Here is an 18,673-nt window from a genome sequence, read left to right as displayed (position 1 = left end):
AGAAGGACCCAGGATTGGAATAAAAGGACACAGGGACTGGAGAAGGATCCAGGACTGGAACAGGAGGACGAAGGGACTGGAGAAGGATCCAGGGTTGGAATGAAAGGACACAGGGACTGGAGAAGGACCCAGGACTGGAACAGGAAGACACAGGGACTGGAGAAGGACCCAGGATTTGAATGAAAGGACACAGGGACTGGAGAAGGATCTGGGATTAGAACAGAAGGACGAAGGGACTGGAGAAGGACCCAGGACTGGAACAGGAGGACACAGGGACTGAAGAAGGACCCAGGACTGGAACAGGAGGACGAAGGGACTGGAGAAGGATCTGGGATTAGAACAGAAGGACGAAGGGACTGGAGAAGGACCCAGGACTGGAACAGGAGGACGCAGAAACTCGAGAAGGAAGGGCCGGGGAGGGAGCGGGACCCGCCGGTGCCTCCGCATTCCAGGGGAGCTGCGGAGGGCAGGAGGGCAGGGCCGGGGCGGGAGCGGGAGCTCATCCCCCAGCCGGGGCTGAGTCCGGGTGACATCAGCGGGCCCGCCCTGCCCGGCCCGGCCCCGGCACCTCCCGCCGCTGGAATTCCCTCCCCGCCCGCCTCAGCTCCCACCCTCCGCTCCCAAATCCATCCCTCCCTCGGGTTGTTTTCCCCCTGTTTCCCCCCCCGTCCGTCCCGTCCCATCCCGGCTCATGACGAACCCGAGCTCAGCCATCGCCGGGGGGTCCCTGAGCTCGGCCCGGGGCATGAGCCGGGCTGCGGGTCCCGACGGGGCGGCGACCCCCGAGGGAGCCCCCCGAGCCCCCCTGGGCACGGCCGGGCCGCTCCGGGCCCCCCCCCCGAGCCTGGACGTGGATCCGGAGCTGCAGGAGCTGCGGCGGCAGGAGAAGGACGAGATCAAAGCGCTCAACAACCAGTTCGTGACGCTCATCGAGAAGGTCCGGGCTCAGGGGGGCTCGGGGCCGGGCTTAGGGGGGAGAGGGCTCACCTGGGGAGGGGGTTTAGGGGGGCTCGGGCTCGTTTAGGGAGGGTAGGTCTGGATTTAGGGGTGCTAGGGCTGGTTTGGGGGATGAGAGGTCTGTTTTTAGGGAGGGTAGGTCTGGGTTTAGAGGTGTTGTGTCTCATTTAGAGAGGGCAGGGCCGGGCTTAGGGGGGCTCGGGCTCACCTGGGGAGAGGGTTTAGGGGGCCTCGGGCTCATTTAGGGAGGATAAATCTGGATTTAGAGGTGTTAGGGCTGGTTTTGGGGAGGGTAGGTCTGGTTTTAGGGGTGTTATGTCTCATTTAGGGAGGGTAGGTCTGGTTTTAGGGGGGCTCGGTCTCATTTAGGGAGGATAGGTCTGGTTTTAGGGGTGCTAGGGCCGGTTTTGGGGATGAGAGGTCTGTTTTTAGGGAGGGTAGGTCTGGTTTTAAGGGTGTTACGTCTCAGGGAGGATAAGTCTGGTTTTAGGAGTGCTTGGTCTCATCTAGGGAGAGGTTTTAGGGGTGTCCAACCTCATTTAGGGAGGGTAGGTCTGGTTTTAGGGGTGTTAGGGCTGGTTTGGGGGATGACAGGTCTGGTTTTGGGGATGATAAATCTGGTTTTAGGGCTGCTCTGTCTCGCCTGGGGAGAGGTTTTAGGGGTGTTTGGTCTCATTTAGGGAGGGTAAATCTGGATTTAGGGGTGTTAGGGCTGGTTTTGGGGAGTGTAGGTCTGTTTTTAGGGAGGGTAGGTCTGGGTTTAGAGGTGTTGTGTCTCATTTAGAGAGGGCAGGGCCGGGCTTAGGGGGGCTCGGGCTCACCTGGGGAGAGGGTTTAGGGGGCCTGGGGAGGGTAGGTCTGGTTTTAGGGGTGTAATGTCTCATTTAGGGAGGATAAATCGGGATTTAAGAGTGTTAGGGCTGGTTTTGGGGATGAAAGCTCTGGTTTTGGGGAGGATAAATCTGGTTTTAGGGGTGCTCGGTCTCATCTAGGGAGAGGTTTTAGGGGTGCTTGGTCTCATTTAGGAAGGGTAGCTCTGGTTTTAGGGGTGTCCAGTCTCATTTAGGGAGGATAAGTCTGGTTTTAGGGGTGTTCAGTCTCATTAGGGAGAATAAATCTGGGTTTAGAGATGTTAGGGCTGGTTTTGGGATGACAGGTCTGGTTTGAGGGATGAGAGGTCTGTTTTTAGGGAGGATAAATCTGGTTTTAGGGGTGCTCCGTCTCATCTAGGGAGAGGTTTTAGGGGTGTTTGGTCTCGTTTAGGGAGGGTAAATCTGGATTTAGGGGTGTTAAGGCTGGTTTGGGGGATGATAGCTCTGGTTTTAGGGAGGATAAAGCTGGATTTAGGGAGGATAAAGCTGGATTTAGGGATGATAGGGCTGTTTTTGGGGATGACAGCTCTGGCTTTGGGGATGACAGGTCTGTTTTTAGGGAGGATAGGTCTGGTTTTAGGGGTGTTCGGTCTCAGGGAGAGTAGGTCTGGTTTTAGGGCTGTTACATCTCATTTAGGGAGGATAAATCTGGATTTAGGGGTGTCAGGGCTGGTTTGGGGGATGACAGGTCTGTTTTGGGGGAGGATGGGTCTGGTTTTAGGGAGGATAAGTCTGGTTTTAGGGGTGTCCAGTCTCATTTAGGGAGGATAAATCTGGACTTAGGGAGGATAAATCTGGACTTAGAGAGGATAAACCTGGATTTAGGGATGTTAGGGCTGGTTTTGGGGATGAGAGGTCTGGTTTTGGGAATGAGAGGTCTGTTTTTAGGGAGGATAGGTCTGGTTTTAGGGGTGTTAGGTCTGTTTTTAGGGAGGGTAGCTCTGGTTTTAGGGATGCCAGATCTCATTTATGGACGATAGGTCTGGTTTTGGGGACTCCAGACCCATTTTTAGAGAGGACAGGTCTGGTTTTAGTGAGGATAGGTCTGGTTTTAGAGAGGATAGATCTGGTTTTAGTGCGGATAGATCCGGTTTTAGTGGGGATAGATCCGGTTTTAGTGGGGATAGATCCAGTTTTAGTGAGGACAGATCCGGTTTTAGTGAGGATAGATCCAGTTTTAGTGGGGATAGATCCGGTTTTAGTGGGGATAGATCCGGTTTTAGTGGGGATAGATCCGGTTTTAGTGGGGATAGATCCGGTTTTAGTGGGGATAGATCCGGTTTTAGTGGGGATAGATCCGGTTTTAGTGGGGATAGATCCGGTTTTAGTGGGGATAGATCCGGTTTTAGGAAACGACACTCTGCAGGCTCTCAGGAGCCCTCCCAAGGCCTTGAGCCCGGCCTGGCCAGGCTGGGACCATCGGCCTCATGACCCAGGGAGTCAGACCTGCCACAATCTTGGCCTAACAAGGCCGGGCAGCGTCTCCAGGGCAGGACCCCCCTCATCCCGGCCTCAAATCCTGCGCCTAAACTGAGCTGGGAACTCATCCCAGCTCCATGGGCGGGCACCCCGGGAGGATCCCGAGGGATCCAAAGCCAGGGCAGGGCGGCTGCTCCTCTCCCAGGAGGATCCCAAAGGATCCAAAGCCAGGGCAGGGCGGCTGCTCCTCTCCTGGAGGATCCCAAAGGATCCAAAGCCAGGGCAGGGCGGCTGCTCCTCTCCTGGAGGATCCCAAAGGATCCCCAGCCAGGGAAGGGCGGCTGCTCCTCTCCCAGGAGGATCCCGAGGGATCCAAAGCCAGGGCAGGGCAGCTGCTCCTCTCCTGGAGGATCCCAAAGGATCCCCAGCCAGGGCAGGGCGGCTGCTCCTCTCCTGGAGGATCCCAAAGGATCCAAAGCCAGGGAAGGGCGGCTGCTCCTCTCCCAGGAGGATCCTGAGGGATCCACGGCCAGGGCAGGGCGGCTGCTCCTCTCCTGGAGGATCCCAAGGATCCAAAGCCAGGGCAGGGCGGCTGCTCCTCTCCTGGAGGATCCCGAGGTATCCCCAGCCAGGGCAGGGCGGCTGCTCCTCTCCTGGAGGAGGCAGGAGGATTTCTCCAAGGATTTCTCCAAGGAAAACAAGGCCCGGCCCAGGCAGGTCCCGGCAGAGCCCGGCTCAGGCAGCACAGGGAACCTGGGATTGCCAAACTCCGGCCGCCTGGGAGGGGTTGGGATTAACTCCCCAGGGACCTGGGATGGGTTGGGATTAACCCCCCAGGGGCCTTGGAGGGGTTGGGATTAACTCCCAGGGACCTTGGAGGGGTTGGGATTAACCCAGGGGCCTTGGAGGGGTTGGGATTAACTCCCCAGGGGCCTTGGAGGGGTTGGGGTTAACTCCCAGGGACCTGGAATGGGTTGGGATTAACTCCCCGGGGACCTGGAATGGGTTGGGATTAACTCCCCAGGGGCCTTGGAGGGGTTGGGATTAATTTAGGGACCTTGGAGGGGTTGGGATTAACTCCCCAGGGGCCTTGGAGGGGTTGGGGTTAACTCCCAGGGACCTGGAATGGGTTGGGATTAACTCCCCGGGGACCTGGAATGGGTTGGGATTAACTCCCAGGGGCCTTGGAGGGGTTGGGATTAATTTAGGGACCTTGGAGGGGCTGGGATTAACTCCCAGGGACCTGGATTAGCACTGGGAAGGAGGAGGGGTGGGAGAATCTTCCAGAGAATCCCGAGAGCTCCCAGGAGGTCTCCAGGGTCTCCTTTCCCACCAGGAGCTCTGGCTCTGGCTCCCGGTGTGTGACAGCCCTGGATCCACTCCCAGGAGGTCTTTGGGGTCTCCTTTCCCGCTGGGAATTCTGGCTCCGGCTCCCGGAGTGTGACGGCTCCGGCTGCGCTCCCGCAGGTGCAGGACCTGGAGCAGCAGAACAAGGTGCTGACCACGAGGTGGAACTTCCTGAAGGAACAGGACAATTCCCAGTCGGACGCCGACGTCCGGGCCATCTACGAGCAGTTCATGGGCAGGATGAGCCAGGAGAGGAAGGCCCTGAGCCTGGAGCAGGAGAACCTGGAGCGGGAGCTGGAGAAGGTGCTCGGCACCATGGACGCCTTCCGCAGCAAGTGGGTGCCACATTCCAGGGGTTGGAGCTCGGGAGCACAGGGAGAAGGTGGGGGGGGGGGGGGGGTTGGCAGATCCAGCCTGGGATTCCAAGGGAGAAATTCCCAGTTTGGAACTGTTGGGTTTGGGAATTTGGGATCCCAGACTCTTTGTGAGTAATGGGAGAGGGAAGGAATCCCATCCAAATGGAATTCCAGGGAGTTCAGGGGCACAGGGAGAAGGTGGGATTGGTTTGACAGATCCAGCCTGGGATTTCCAAGGGATAAATTCACAGTTTGGAACTGTGGAACTGAGAATTTACTTTTCCTGGTAATGGGAGAGGGAAGGAAACCCATCCAAATGGAATTCCAGGGAGTTCAGGAACACAGGGAGAAGGTGGGATTGGTTTGGCAGCTCCAGGCTGGGATTCCCAGGAAGATATTCCCGGTTTGGAAGTGTGGGTTTGGGAATTTGGGATCCCAAACTCTTCCTGGGTAATGGGAGAGGGAAGGAATCCCATCCAAATGGAATTCCAGGGAATTCAAGGGCACAGATTCCAAGGAGTTCTGGGGCACAGGGAGAAGGTGGGGTTGGTTTGGCAGATCCAGCCTGAGATTCCCAAGGGATAAATTCCCAGTTTGGAAGTGTGGGTTGGGGAATTTGGGATCCCAGCTCCTTCCTGGGTAATGGGAGAGGGAAGGAAACCGATAAAAATTTAATTCCAAAGAATTCAGGGGCACAGGGAGAAGGTGGGATTGGTTTGGCAGCTCCAGCCTGGGATTCCCAGGGATAAATTCCCAGTTTGGAACTGTGGGTTTGGGATGGACTGGGACAGACTGGGATGAACTGGGACGTACTGGGGTGAACTTGGAGGGACTGGGATAGACTGGGAATGGCTGGGATGGACTGGGACAGACCAGGATTGAGTGGGACAGACTGGGATGAACTGGGATTGACGGGGAGAGACTGGGATGGACTGGGACCAATTGGGACAGACTGGGATGAGCTGGGATAGACTGGGATGAACTGAGATATACTGGGATGGCCTGGGACAGACTGGGATGGACTGGGAACGGCTGGGACAGACTGGGACAAACTGGGATAGACTGGGGTGGACTGGGATGAACTGGGATTGATGGGGATTGACTGGGATGGACTGGGATGGACTGGGAGCAAATGGGACAGACTGGGATGGACTGGGATGGACTGGGATGGACTCCCATTCCAGGCCCCCATTCCAGACCCCCATTCCAGTCCCCCATTCCAGGCCCCCATTCCAGGCCCCCATTCCCAGTCCCCCATTCCCAGTCCCCCATTCCAGCCCCCATTCCAGCCCCAATTCCAGCCCCCATTCCAGCCCCCATTCCAGCCCCAATTCCAGCCCCCATTCCCAGTCCCCCATTCCAGCCCCCATTCCCAGCCCCCATTCCCAGCCCCCATTCCAGCCCCCCAATTCCAGCCCCCCATTCCAGTCCCCCATTCCAGCCCCCATTCCAGTCCCCCATTCCGGGTTCCCATTCCAGGCCCCCATTCCCAGCCCCCCATTCCAGCCCCCCATTCCAGCCCCCCATTCCAGCCCCCATTCCAGTCCCCCATTCCAGTCCCCCATTCCAGTCCCCCATTCCAGTCCCCCATTCCAGTCCCCCATTCCAGTCCCCAATTCCAGCCCCCATTCCAGTCCCCAATTCCAGTCCCCAATTCCAGCCCCAATTCCAGCCCCCATTCCAGCCCCAATTCCAGCCCCATTCCAGCCCCCATTCCATTCCCCCATTCCAGCCCCCATTCCAGCCCCATTCCAGCCCCATTCCCACTGGGAGCCGATCCCAGCCCGGTCACTCCCGGTCACTCCCGGCCTGGCTGAGCCGGGGCTGGACAGGCCGGGCTCAACCCCCGGGGGCTCAGCAGGGCTGGGACAGGGCTGGGCTGGGATCTTTCTGGGAGCAGGTTTGGATATTTTTGGAGCAGGTTTGGATGTTTTTGGGAGCAGGTTTGGACATTTTTGGGAGCAGGTTTGGACATTTTTAGGAGCAGGTTTAGATATTTTTTAGGAACAGGTTTGGATATTTTTTGGGAGCAGGTTTGGATATTTTTGGGAGCAGGTTTAGATATTTTTTGCGAACAGGTTTAGATATTATTTGGGGAGTAGGTTTGGATATTTTTAGGAGCAGGTTTAGGTATTTTTTGGGATCCAGTTTAGATATTTTTTAGGAGCAAGTTTGGATGTTTTTTGGGAGCAGGTTGGGATATTTTTGGGAGCAGGTTTGGATATTTTTGGGAGCAGGTTTGGATATTTTTGAGAGCAGGTTTGGATATTTTTTAGGAGCAGGTTGGGATATTTTTGGGAGCAGGTTGGGATGTGATTTGGAATCAGGTTTAGATATTTTTGGAGCAGGTTTGGATCTTTTTGGGAGCAGGTTTGGATATTTTTGGGGAGCAGGTTTGGATATTTTTAGGATCACGTTTAGATATTTTTTGGGAGCAGGTTGGGATATTTTTGGGAGCAGGTTTGGATATTTTTTGGGAGAAGGTTTAGATATTTTTTGGGTGCAGTTTTAAGTATTTTTGGGGAGCAGGTTTGGATATTTTTGGGAGCAGGTTTGGATATTTTTGGGAGCAGGATCCACCTGATCCTGCCTTATCCCACCCGGATTTAAACTCCTGCGGGTTCCTCACAAGGATATTTGGGAATTCCCCCTTTCCCAGCTGCTCCATGGGCTCTGTTTTCCAGGAATTCCTTTGCCAGACCCTTTGTTACTTCCCAAATCCTTTGGGATCAGCTGGGACAGCAGAACTGGAATTGTCACGAGTTCCCTTGGGAAGAGCCTCAGACTCTGGGAAAGGTTTGGGGTGAAAACTGAGGAATTTGGGCCAAGCCCAACTCCCCCTTCCCCCCTCTGGGAGGGGCCTGAGGCTTCCCAGCCCCCAAATTGAGCCAGGATTAAACTCCCTCCTCCCTTCCCGGGGGTTTTCCAGCCCTGAAACGCTCCCGGGGTTATTCCAGAGCCTCTGGAATGAGGTTGGGATCCCAGCCTGGGATATCCCAGCTCGGGGAGAGGAAAACTGGGAGCTTTGGATAAATCTGGGGGGGCTCCAGACCGACCTGGAGCTGCCCTGAGGTTTTCCTGGGATGTAATTCCGGGCTTTTCCCCCTTTTCCAGGTACGAGGATGAAATCCGGCTCTGCAGCGGGATGGAATTCACCTTCATGGAGCTCAAAAAGGTGGATGGGGGGGGAAAAATCCCACCAGGATGGGCTGGGAAAGGCTGGGATTGGGAAATCTGGGATCTGGGTGGGCTCAGGAGAGCCTGGAGATAATCCAGGCTCAGCCAGTCCTGATCCCACTGCTGGTTTTGGGGGATAAAGGTCTGCAGGAGGAGCTTGGAGTGGTGGAACATTCCCAAATCCAGCAGGAATGGGGGGTCTGAGATTCCCAGGAGACCCCTCTGGGTGACACCAGGGCTGGGAAAGGCTGGGATTGATCCCTGAGCAGCTCTGGGTGGGCTCAGGAGAGCCTGGAGATGGTCCAGGCTCAGCCAGGACCAGCAGTCCTGGTCCCACAGGGCTGGTTTTGAGGGATAAAAGGTCTGGAGCAGGACAGGGAGTGGTGACCCCAATTCCAAAGGGAGCCTGGGCCATGTGTGGCTCCCAAAAAACCCTGGAGTGGCTCAGAAGGGCCTGGAGATGGTCCAGGCTCAGCCAGGACCAGCAGTCCTGATCCCACTGCTGGATTTGGGGGATAAAGGTCTGGAGGAGGAGCTTGGAGTGGTGGAACATTCCCAAATCCAGCAGGAATGGGAGTGGAAGCACCTGGGAGTCAGACCATCCCTGATCCCTCAGGAATTCCCTGCCCTGGGGGGTCTGAACTTCCCAGGAAACTCCTGTGTGCTCCCGTTGGGTGGGCTCAGAAGAGCCTGGAGATGGTCCAGGCTCAGCCAGGATCAGCAGTCCTGGTTTTGGGGGACAAAAAGGTCTGGAGGAGGAGCTTGGAGTGGTGGAACAGCCCCAAATCCAGCAGGAATGGGAGTCTGGGACACTTGTGGAAGAAGCTGGGGGTCAGAGCATCCCTGATCCCTCAGGAATTCCCTGCCCTGGGGGGTCTGAACTTCCCAGGAGACTCCTCTGGGTGACACCAGGGCTGGGAAAGGCTGGGATTGATCCCTGAGCAGCTCTGGGTGGGCTCAGGAGAGCCTGGAGATGGTCCAGGCTCAGCCAAGCCCAGCAGTCCTGATCCCACAGGGCTGGTTTTGGGGGATAAAAAGGTCTGGAGCAGGACAGGGAGTGGTGACCCCAATTCCAAAGGGAGTCTGGGCCATGTGTGGCTCCCAAAAAACCCTGGAGTGGCTCAGAAGGGCCTGGAGATGGTCCAGGCTCAGCCAAGCTCAGCAGTCCTGATCCCACTGCTGGGTTTGGGGGATAAAGGTCTGGAGGAGGAGCTTGGAGTGGTGGAACATTCCCAAATCCAGCAGGAATGGGAGTGGAAGCACCTGTCCATGGGCAGGGACACCTCCCACCATCCCAGGGGGATCCAACCTGACCTTGGACACTCCCAGGGATCCAGGGGCAGCCACAGCTCCTCTGGGAAATCCATCCCAGGGCCTCCCCACCCTCCCAGACAGGAATTCCTTCCCAATATCCCCCCTAAATCCCCCCTTTCCCAGTGGGAAGCCATTCCCTGTGTCTGTCCCTCCAGCCCTTGTCCCCAGTCCCTCTCCAGCTCTCCTGGAGCCCCTTCAGGCCCTGGAAGTGGCTCCAAGCTCTCCCTGGATCCTTCCCTTCTCCAGGGGAACATTCCCAGCTCTCCGTCTCTCTCCATGCCAAAGGTTCTCCAGCCCTCTCCAAGCTCTCCCTGGATCCTCCCCTTCCCCAGGGCCATCTCCCCCCTCCACGTTTCTCCAACCCCCGTCCTTGGCCCCTCCCCTGGACGGGGATCCCTCTGGGGGAAGGGGATCAGTGGGAATGCTCCTGATCCCGCATTCCCGGCCCCTTCCCGTTGCCCAGGACCTGGATGTGAGCACCCTGCACCGCACCGAGCTGGAGGTGAAGCTCAAGGGGCTGCAGGAGCTGCTGGAGCTCAAGAAATCCATCTACGAGCAGGTGAGAGCCCGGGAGAGGCCCTGGGAAAACCGGGAATGCCGGGGGGGGGGCAAATCCGCTCCGGAGAGGGAGTTTTCCTGGAGTTCTGGCGGAGCGGGAGCCGAACACGGCTTAGGCCGGGTCTAAGGGGTTAATCCCTGGGTCTAAGGGGTTAATCCCTGGGTCTAAGGGGTTAATCCCCAGGTCTAAGGGGTTAATCCCCAGGTCTAAGGGGTTAATCCCTGGGTCTAAGGGGTTAATCCCCGGGTCTAAGGGGTTAATCCCTGGGTCTAAGGGGTTAATCCCCGGGTGTAAGGAGTTAATCCCTGGGTCTAAGGAGTTAATCCCTGGGTCTAAGGGGTTAATCCCTGGGTCTAAGGAGTTAATCCCCGGGTCTAAGGGGTTAATCCCTGTTCCTGCACTCACATTCCCAGTTTCAGTCGGCTCAGGGGGTTCCTTTGGCCCCTCGGACCTTGGGGGAAGGGGTTGGGTTCCCCTGGAACGGGCAGGAATTCCCGGCTCATCCCAAAATTGGGCTCAGCTCCTGCTCCCCGGGGACGGGGGTTGATCCCAGGTCCCGAGAGAGCCCAGAATTCCCGAACTCAGGGGAAGAACTCCAGGACTGGGACACCTGGAGAAGGTGGGGGAGGGGCTGGAGAATCCCAACCACTCCTTTCCCGGGGATCCAAGGACAGGGATGATCCCAGGGAAGGGAGGGAAGGACCCCGAGGCTGCTCCAGCCTCAGGCAGAACCATCCCAGGGCCTGGAAAACGTCCCCCAGCGGGCTCAGAAATGGGGGAATCCTGGGGATTTATTGGAATTCCGGCATTCCAAGCTCTTAAAACGCCTGGCAGGGGAATATTGACATTCCCTGGGGGAAGGGAAGGATCCAAGGAGAGCTTGGAACCTTTTCCAGGGCCTGAAGGGGCTCCAGGAGAGCTGGAGAGGGACTGGGGACAAGGGCTGGAGGGACAGACACAGGGAATGGCTTCCCACTGGGAAAGGGGGGATTTAGGGGGGATATTGGGGAAGGAATTCCTGGCTGGGAGGGTGGGGAGGCCCTGGGATGGGATTCCCAGAGGAGCTGTGGCTGCCCCTGGATCCCTGGGAGTGTCCAAGGCCAGGTTGGATCCCCCTGGAATGCTGGAATCCCATGGAAAGTTGGGACTGGCCGGGCTTTTGGGCCCTTCCCAGCCGAGCCATTCCCACTGCCCCAGTCCCACATTCCCAGACATTTCCCCCTCAATCCCACATTCCCTTGCATTTCCCCCCCAATCCCACATTCCCAGCCATTACCATCCATTCCCATCCACTCCCAGCCATTCCCAGCCATCCCCAACCATTCCCCACCATTCCCCACCATTCCCAGGCATTCCCAGGCACTCCCATCCATTCCCAACCATCCCCAGCCATTCCCAGGCACTCCCAGCCATTCCCAACCATCCCCAGCCATTCCCAGGCACTCCCAGCCATTCCCAACCATCCCCAGCCATTCCCAGCCATTCCCAGGCACTCCCTGCTGCCCCAATCCCACATTCCCAGCCATTCCCAGTGTCCCGTTCCGCAGGAGCTGCAGGAGCTGCTGTCGGAGCTCCATTCCCAGCCATTCCCTGCTGCCCCAATCCCACATTCCCAGCCATTCCCTGCTGCCCCAATCCCACATTCCCAGCCATTCCCCACCATTCCCAGCCATTCCCGTTCCACAGGAGCTGCAGGAGCTGCTGTCGGAGCTCCATTCCCAGCCATTCCCCGCTGCCCCAATCCCACATCCCCAGCCATTCCCAGCCATTCCCAGCCCTTCCCAGCCATTCCCAGCCATTCCCCACCATTCCCAACCATTCCCGTTCCGCAGGAGCTGCAGGAGCTGCTGTCGGAGCTCCATTCCCAGCCATTCCCAGCCATTCCCAGCTGTTCCCAGCCATCCCCAGCCATCCCCAGCCATTCCCAACCATTCCCAGCCATTCCCAACCATTCCCAGCCATTCCCGTTCCGCAGGAGCTGCAGGAGCTGCTGTCGGAGCTCAAGGACATCTCGGTGGTCCTGGGCATCGACCCCTCGTGCCCGATGGACCTTTCCCGGGTCGTGGAGGACGTTCGGGCCCAGTACGAGAGCCTGGCCCGGCACAGCTGGATCGAGGCCGAGGCCCTGTCCAGGAGGAAGGTCTGGGATGGCTGGGAGCAGAATGGGAATGGCTGGGAGGAAACTGGGAATGGCTGGGAGCAGAATGGAAAGGGCTGGGAGGCACTGGGAAGGGCTGGGGGGCACTGGGAAGGGCTGGGAGCACACTGGGAATGGCTGGGAGGAAACTGGGAACGGCTGGGAGGCACTGGGAATGGCAATGGGAACAGCTGGGATACACTGGGAAGGACTGGGAGCACACTGGGAAGGGCTGGGATAGACTGGGAAGGGCTGGGATAGACTGGGAAGGGCTGGGATAGACTGGGAAGGGCTGGGATACACTGGGAAGGGCTGGGATACACTGGGAACGGCTGGGAGCACACTGGGAAGGGCTGGGATGCACTGGGAAGGGCTGGAAGGCACTGGGAATGGCAATGGGAACAGCTGGGATACACTGGGAAGGACTGGGAGCACACTGGGAACAGCTGGGATACACTGGAAATCAGCTTGGGAAAGGCTGGGGTCAGACTGGGAAGGGCTGGGAGCAGAATGGGAAGGACGGGATAGACTGGAAATCAGCTTGGGAAAGGCTGAGATCAGACTGGGAAGGGCTGGGATGCACTGGGAAGGGCTGGGATGCACTGGGAAGGGCTGGGATGCACTGGGAAGGGCTGGGATAGACTGGGAATGGCTGGGATGCACTGGGAAGGGCTGGGATGCACTGGGAAGGGCTGGGATAGACTGGGAATGGCTGGGATGCACTGGGAAGGGCTGGGATGCACTGGGAAGGGCTGGGATAGACTGGGAATGGCTGGGATGCAGTGGGAACAGCTGGGATCAGACTGGGAAGGGCTGGAATAGACTGGGAATGGCTGGGATAGCCTGGGAAGGACTGGGATGGACTGGAAATCAGCTTGGGAAGGGCTGGGAGCAGACTGGGAAGGAGTGGGATGCACTGGGAAGGGCTAGGATTGGCCAGGAATGGTTGGGATAGACTGGGAAAGGCTGGGATGAGACTGGGAAGGGCTGGAATCAGACTGGGAATGGCTGGGGTAGACTGGGAATGGCTGGGATCAGAGTGGAAAGGGCTGGGATGGACTGGGAAGGACTGGGATAGACTGGAAGGGTTGGGATGGACTGGGAAGGGCTGGGATGTGCTGGGAAGGGCTGGGATACACTGGGAAGGGCTGGGATAGGCTGGGAAGGGCTGGAATCAGACTGGGAAGGGCTGGAATCAGACTGGGAAGGGCTGGGATGCACTGGGAAGGGCTGGGATGGGCTGGGAAGGGTTGGGATGGGCTGGGAAGGGCTGGGATGCACTGGGAAGGGCTGGGATGCACTGGGAAGGGTTGGGATGCACTGGGAAGGGCTGGGATGGACTGGGAAGGGCTGGGATGCACTGGGAAGGGCTGGGATGCACTGGGAAGGGCTGGGATGATCCCTGGCTCCCGTTCCATGTCCCCCCAGCTGAGCGAGGGCCATTCCCAGGCCGGGACGTTCGGGGGGCACCTCCTGGAGAGCCGGAGGGAGATCGCGGAGCTCAACATCCGGATCCAGAAACTGCGCTCGGGAATCGTGTCCCAGAGGAGCCAGGTGGGAATGGGATGGGAATGGGAATGGGAATAACCACATCCAAATCCAAACTGGGCTCGGGAATCGTGTCCCAGAGGAGCCAGGTGGGAATGGGCATGGAAAACATCCACATCCAAATCCAAACTGCGCTCGGGAATCGTGTCCCAGCACAGCCAGGTGGGAATGGGCATGGAAAACATCCAAACTGGGCTCAGGAATCGTGTCCCAGTGCAGCCAGGTGGGAATGGGGATGGAAAACATCCACATCCAAATCCAAACTGGGCTTGGGAATCGTGTCCCAGAGGAGCCAGGTGGGAATGGGAATGGGATGGGAATGGGAATAACCACAGCCAAATCCAAACTGCACTTGGGAATCGTGTCCCAGCGCAGCCAGGTGGGAATGGGATGGGAATGGGAATGGGATGGGAATGGGAATAACCACATCCAAATCCAAACTGCACTTGGGAATCGTGTCCCAGAGGAGCCAGGTGGGAATGGGAATGGGATGGGGATGGGAATAACCACATCCAAATCCAAACTGGGCTTGGGAATCGTGTCCCAGCGCAGCCAGGTGGGAATGGGATGGAAAACATCCAAACTGGGCTCGGGAATCGTGTCCCAGAGGAGCCAGGTGGGAATGGGATGGGAATGGGGATGGGAATAACCACATCCAAATCCAAACTGCGCTCGGGAATCGTGTCCCAGCGGAGCCAGGTGGGAATGGGATGGGAATGGGGATGGGAATGGGGATGGAAAACATCCACATCCAAATCCAAACTGTGCTTGGAAATCGTGTCCCAGAGGAGCCAGGTGGGAATGAGGGGGAAAACATCCGGGAGGGGACACGGGGTGTCCCAATGACATTCCCATTGCCATTCCCAACTCTCCAGTGCCTGTTCCTGGAGGAGCACATCCGGGAGGCGGGCGAGCAGGGCGACGCGGCGCTGCGGGACGCCAAGGCCAAGCTGGCGGGGCTGGAGGAGGCCCTGCAGAGGAACAAGGAGCGTGTGGCCCAGCTGGTCAAGGAGCACCAGGAGCTCATGAACATCAAACTGGCCCTGGACGTGGAGATCCTCACCTACAGGAAGCTCATGGAAGGGGAGGAGAGCAGGTGAACTGGGAGCACTGGGAACACTGGGAACACTGGGATCGCCGGTGCCCTCCTGCCCGGTGGGACATCAGGAGATCGTGGGGTGGGTTGGGATGGAGGGACCATCTCCAGGGACAGCCCCCGCTGCCCAGATCCCCAGTTTGGAGTTGGATTTGGCCACGGGAAGGACAAATCCCAGCAGCTCAGGCCCATCGGCTGCTCCCAAGTTTTGCCCCGGACTCCCCAGGTTGAGGCTTCCAAAAATTCTCCAGATGTTCCCCAGAACTTCTCCAGATGTTCCCCAGAACTTCTCCAGATGTTCCCCAGAGCTTCTCCAGATGTTCCCCAAAACTTCTCCAGATGTTCCCCAGAGCTTCTCCAGATGTTCCCCAAAACTTCTCCAGATGTTCCCCAGAGCTTCTCCAGATGTTCCCCAGAGCTTCTCCAGGTGTTCTCCAGAACTTCTCCAGGTGTTCTCCAGAACTCTTCTGGATGTTCTCTGGGTGTTCTCCAGACCCTCTCTAGATGTTCCCTGGAACCTCTGGGGATGTTCTCCAGGATGTTCCTGGCAGGTGGTCCCAGACTGTCCCTAGAAGTTCCCCAGAACCTCTCCAGATGTTCTCCAGAACTTCTCCTGAAGTTCCCTGGATGATCTCCACAACCTCTCTGGATGTTCCCTGGAACCTTTGGGGATGTTCTCCAGGATGTCTCTGGTTGGTGCCCAGGCTGCCACCAGATGTTCCCCAGAACCTCTCTGGATATTCTCTAGAACCTCTCCAGATGTTCTCCGGAATTCCTCTGGATGTTCTCCAGAACTTCTCCAGACCCTCTCTGGGTGTTCTCCAGACCCTCTCTGGATGTTCCCTGGAACCTCTCTGGATGTTCTCCTGAATGTCCCTGGGGGGTGGTGCCGAGACCATCCCCAAATGTTCCCCAGAACCTCTCCAGATGTTCTCCAGACCCTCTCTGGATGTTCTCCAGAACACCTTCAGATGTTCTCTAGCATTTATTAGCTTTTCCTCAGGAACTTCTCCAGAGGTTCTCCAGGATGTCCCTGGGGGGTGGTGCCCAGACCATCACCAGATGTTCCCTAGAACCTCTTCAGATGTTCTCCAGAACTCCTCCAGATGTTCTCTGGATGTTCTCCAGACCCTCTCTGGATGTTCTCCAGAACATCTCCAGAACATCCGTGGATGTTCTCCAGAATCTCTCTGGATGTTCCCTGGAACCTCTGGGGATGTTCTCAGGATGTTCTCCAGAACCTCTCCAGGTGTTCTCCAGAACTCCTCTGGATGTTCTCTGGATGTTCTCCAGAATTCCTCTAGATGTTCCCTAGAACCTCTCCAGATGTTCCCCAAAACTCCTCTGGGTGTTCTCCAGAATGTCCCTGGGGAGTGGTGCTCAGACCGTCCCCAGATGTTCCCCGGGACCTCTCCAGATGTTCCCCAGAACTCCTCCCGAGGTTCTCTGGATGTTCTCTGGAACCTCTCTGGGTGTTCCCTAGAACCTCTCCAGATGTTCCCCAGAACCTCTCTGGATGTTCTCCAGGATGTCCCTGGGGGTTGGTGCCCAGACCATCCCCAGAACCTCTCCAGATGTTCCCCAGAACTCCTCTGGGTGTTCTCTGGACGTTCTCCAGAACCTCTCTGGGTGTTCCCTAGAAGTTCTCCAGATGTTCCCCAGAACCTCTCCAGATGTTCCCCAGAATGTCCCTGGGGGGTGGTGTCCAGACCGTCCCCAGATGTTCCCCGGAACCTCTCCAGCTGTTCCCGGAGCTCCTCCCGCGGTCCCTCCGCCCGGGGCCGAGTCTAACCCGTGTCCTTCCGTCCCCAGCCTGGAGCAGCCCATCCCCGCCGTCATCAGCGCCGTCCGCTCCCGGCCCCGGCCCCGTGAGTGCTCCCACCCCTCCAAAACTCGGGAATTGGGGCCGTTCCGGGCCGTTCCTGACCCCCCCCCATCCCTCTCTTCCAGTCTCCGCCAGTGCCCGGTGCCATTCCCGGCTTTTTGCCGGAGCGGGGCAGGGAATTCCCGGCTCTTCGCCCAACGGAGGCGGCACAAAGACCCTCCGGGGGGCCCAGTGACACCCCCGGGGACCTCCCGGGCTGGGATTCCACCTGGGAAGATCCTCGATGGGAAGATCCTCACCCTGGGAAGCACCTGGAAACACCTGGAAAGCCCTTGGTCCCACATTCCGGCCTCCCGAGGGACGAGGATCCCGCGGGTCCCTGTCCCCCCCCACACACCCCCCTCCAGCAGAACCCACCCAGGACCTCCGGGAATGTCCCATTCCCATTCCCATTCCCATCCCAGGACTTCTGGGACTCTTCCATTCCCATCCCCATCCCAGGACCTCTGGGACTCTCCCATTCCCATCCCCATCCCAGGACCTCTGGGACTCTCCCCTTCCCATTCTCATTCTCGTTTCCATTCCCATCCCAGGACCTCCGGGACTCTCCCCTTCCCATTCCCATTCCCATCCCAGGACCTCTGGGACTCTCCCATTCCCATTCCCATTCCCATTCCCATTCCCATTCCCATTCCCATCCCATCCCCCCTTTCCCGAGGGATTTGCAGCCGCCCCAGGAATGTCCCGGGGGAGGAGGGGGAGGGTCCTGCCCCCCCTTTGTCCCTTTCCCGGTGTCCCCAACCCCTCCTCCTGCTCCCAGAGCTGTTCCCTGCCGTGGCTTTCCAAGGAAAACACCGGCCAGCTTTCCCAGCCATTGGGAATTGCCCTTCCAGAGGGATTTGTCCCCCCCCAGATTCCCGGCTCCGGACAATCCTCGGCTGCTCCAGCCCTTGGGAGGCCCCTCATCCCTTCCCTCCGGAGCTGAAATCCTCCCAGCTGGGATTTGGGATTTTCCTGCTCCCTCTCCAGGTGCTCCAGACCCCCCACACACCGTCCAAAAATTGGGATGTCGGTTCCCATTTAGCTGGAATTCCGAAAACCTCGGGGTGGGTTGGATTGGGAGGGACCTTAAGGGACCTCAAAGCTCCTCCCATCCCACCTTTCATCTTCCACCCTCCCAGATGGCCTTGGACGCTCCCAAGGGATGGAATCCTCTGGGAAATCCATTCCCACCCTCCCGGGCAGGAATTCCTTCCTAAAATCCAATCCAGAGCTCCCCAAAAAGCTGGAAAACCCCCCCGTGTTTGTATTTATTGATCTTCCCCCGAGATTGGCCCTTCCCTGGATCCCATTCCCGGCCCATCCCGAGGCTCCAAAGCTCCTGGAGCTCCCTGGAGGTGCCACATTCCCACCCCGGGTCGGTTTGGGGACATTCCCGTGGCCTCTGGCACAGCCCATCCCAACATCCCGCAGGATTTTCCCTTCCCGGCTCCAGCCACTGCCGAGCAGCCCCCCGGAATTCCCGGATTCCCGCCAGCATTCCCACATCCCTGTTCCCGCAGCTCCCCTTCCTTGGGGTCAGGGCTCTTCCAATAAAGTTCCGTCCCCCCAGATCCGTCGTGTCCTCGGTCCTTTCCCGGTTTCCCACCGCCTGGAGCGAGAATTCCTTCCCAGCCGGATTCACCCCAGGGCTCCGGATGAGCTCCGGCACCGGAGGAGGCTGGAATTGCTTCCCAAGGGAATTCCCGTGTCTCTGGGACCCCCATTCCCTCCAGTCCCTCATTCCAGAGGGGCCCTTTGGGATCACAGGGGGTTTCCCTGGAGCTCCTGAGGGATTTTCCTGGGAGATTCCAACCACTCCAGGGATCCAAAGGTGCGGGAAGACCCAAATTTTGGGAAACCCTCTGCTCTTTGCTGCTCTCCTGGAGACCCTTGGAAAACTCATGGACAGTTTTCCCTTCCCAAACTCCTCCTGTCCCTCTCCAAGGGGGAATTCCCACATCCCTGGGACCCCCATTCCCTCCAGCCCCTCATTCCAGAGGGGCCCTTTGGGATCACAGGGGTTT

At 58.1% G+C, this 18,673-nt stretch overlaps 1 protein-coding gene and 2 long non-coding RNA genes across 4 annotated transcripts; all 3 read left to right on the top strand.

The window, feature by feature from the left end:
• Positions 1-593: 593 nt before the first annotated feature.
• Positions 594-16,992, top strand: LOC127461254 (keratin, type II cytoskeletal 80-like). The gene is made up of 9 exons (XM_051768923.1): positions 594-937; positions 4,716-4,930; positions 8,066-8,126; positions 9,906-10,001; positions 11,977-12,141; positions 13,567-13,692; positions 14,562-14,782; positions 16,595-16,650; positions 16,733-16,992. Exons 1-9 carry the CDS (start codon positions 692-694, stop codon positions 16,840-16,842), a joined length of 1,296 nt encoding a protein of 431 aa, XP_051624883.1. The 5' UTR covers positions 594-691; the 3' UTR covers positions 16,843-16,992.
• Positions 1,250-3,057, top strand: LOC127461261 (uncharacterized). 2 transcript variants are annotated; one of them, XR_007900011.1, is made up of 5 exons: positions 1,250-1,335; positions 1,814-2,032; positions 2,435-2,517; positions 2,685-2,872; positions 2,957-3,057. It is a non-coding gene; the product is annotated as an uncharacterized LOC127461261 (long non-coding RNA). The 2 variants fall into 2 exon arrangements; XR_007900010.1 differs by having other exon boundaries at positions 2,435-2,872.
• Positions 6,904-7,519, top strand: LOC127461259 (uncharacterized). The gene is made up of 4 exons (XR_007900006.1): positions 6,904-7,029; positions 7,076-7,233; positions 7,412-7,434; positions 7,503-7,519. It is a non-coding gene; the product is annotated as an uncharacterized LOC127461259 (long non-coding RNA).
• Positions 16,993-18,673: the final 1,681 nt, after the last annotated feature.

Source organism: Manacus candei, unplaced genomic scaffold (genome assembly GCF_025592945.1).
Source record: "Manacus candei isolate 608988 ecotype Guabito, Panama unplaced genomic scaffold, ASM2559294v1 h1tg000098l, whole genome shotgun sequence".
Lineage (NCBI taxonomy): Eukaryota > Metazoa > Chordata > Aves > Passeriformes > Pipridae > Manacus > Manacus candei.
Note: the sequence above shows the minus strand (reverse complement) of the source record. Positions and strands in the feature narration are given on the sequence as shown.

What these genes read in the sequence shown, in the direction of transcription:
- LOC127461254 (XM_051768923.1), top strand. Translation starts at nt 692, where the DNA reads ATGACGAACCCGAGCTCAGCCATCGCCGGGGGGTCCCTGAGCTCGGCC. An exon ending in CCTTCATGGAGCTCAAAAAG is followed by an intron (nt 8,127 to 9,905) that starts GTGGATGGGGGG and finishes CCCGTTGCCCAG; the next exon opens with GACCTGGATGTGAGCACCCT. An exon ending in AGAAATCCATCTACGAGCAG is followed by an intron (nt 10,002 to 11,976) that starts GTGAGAGCCCGG and finishes CCCGTTCCGCAG; the next exon opens with GAGCTGCAGGAGCTGCTGTC.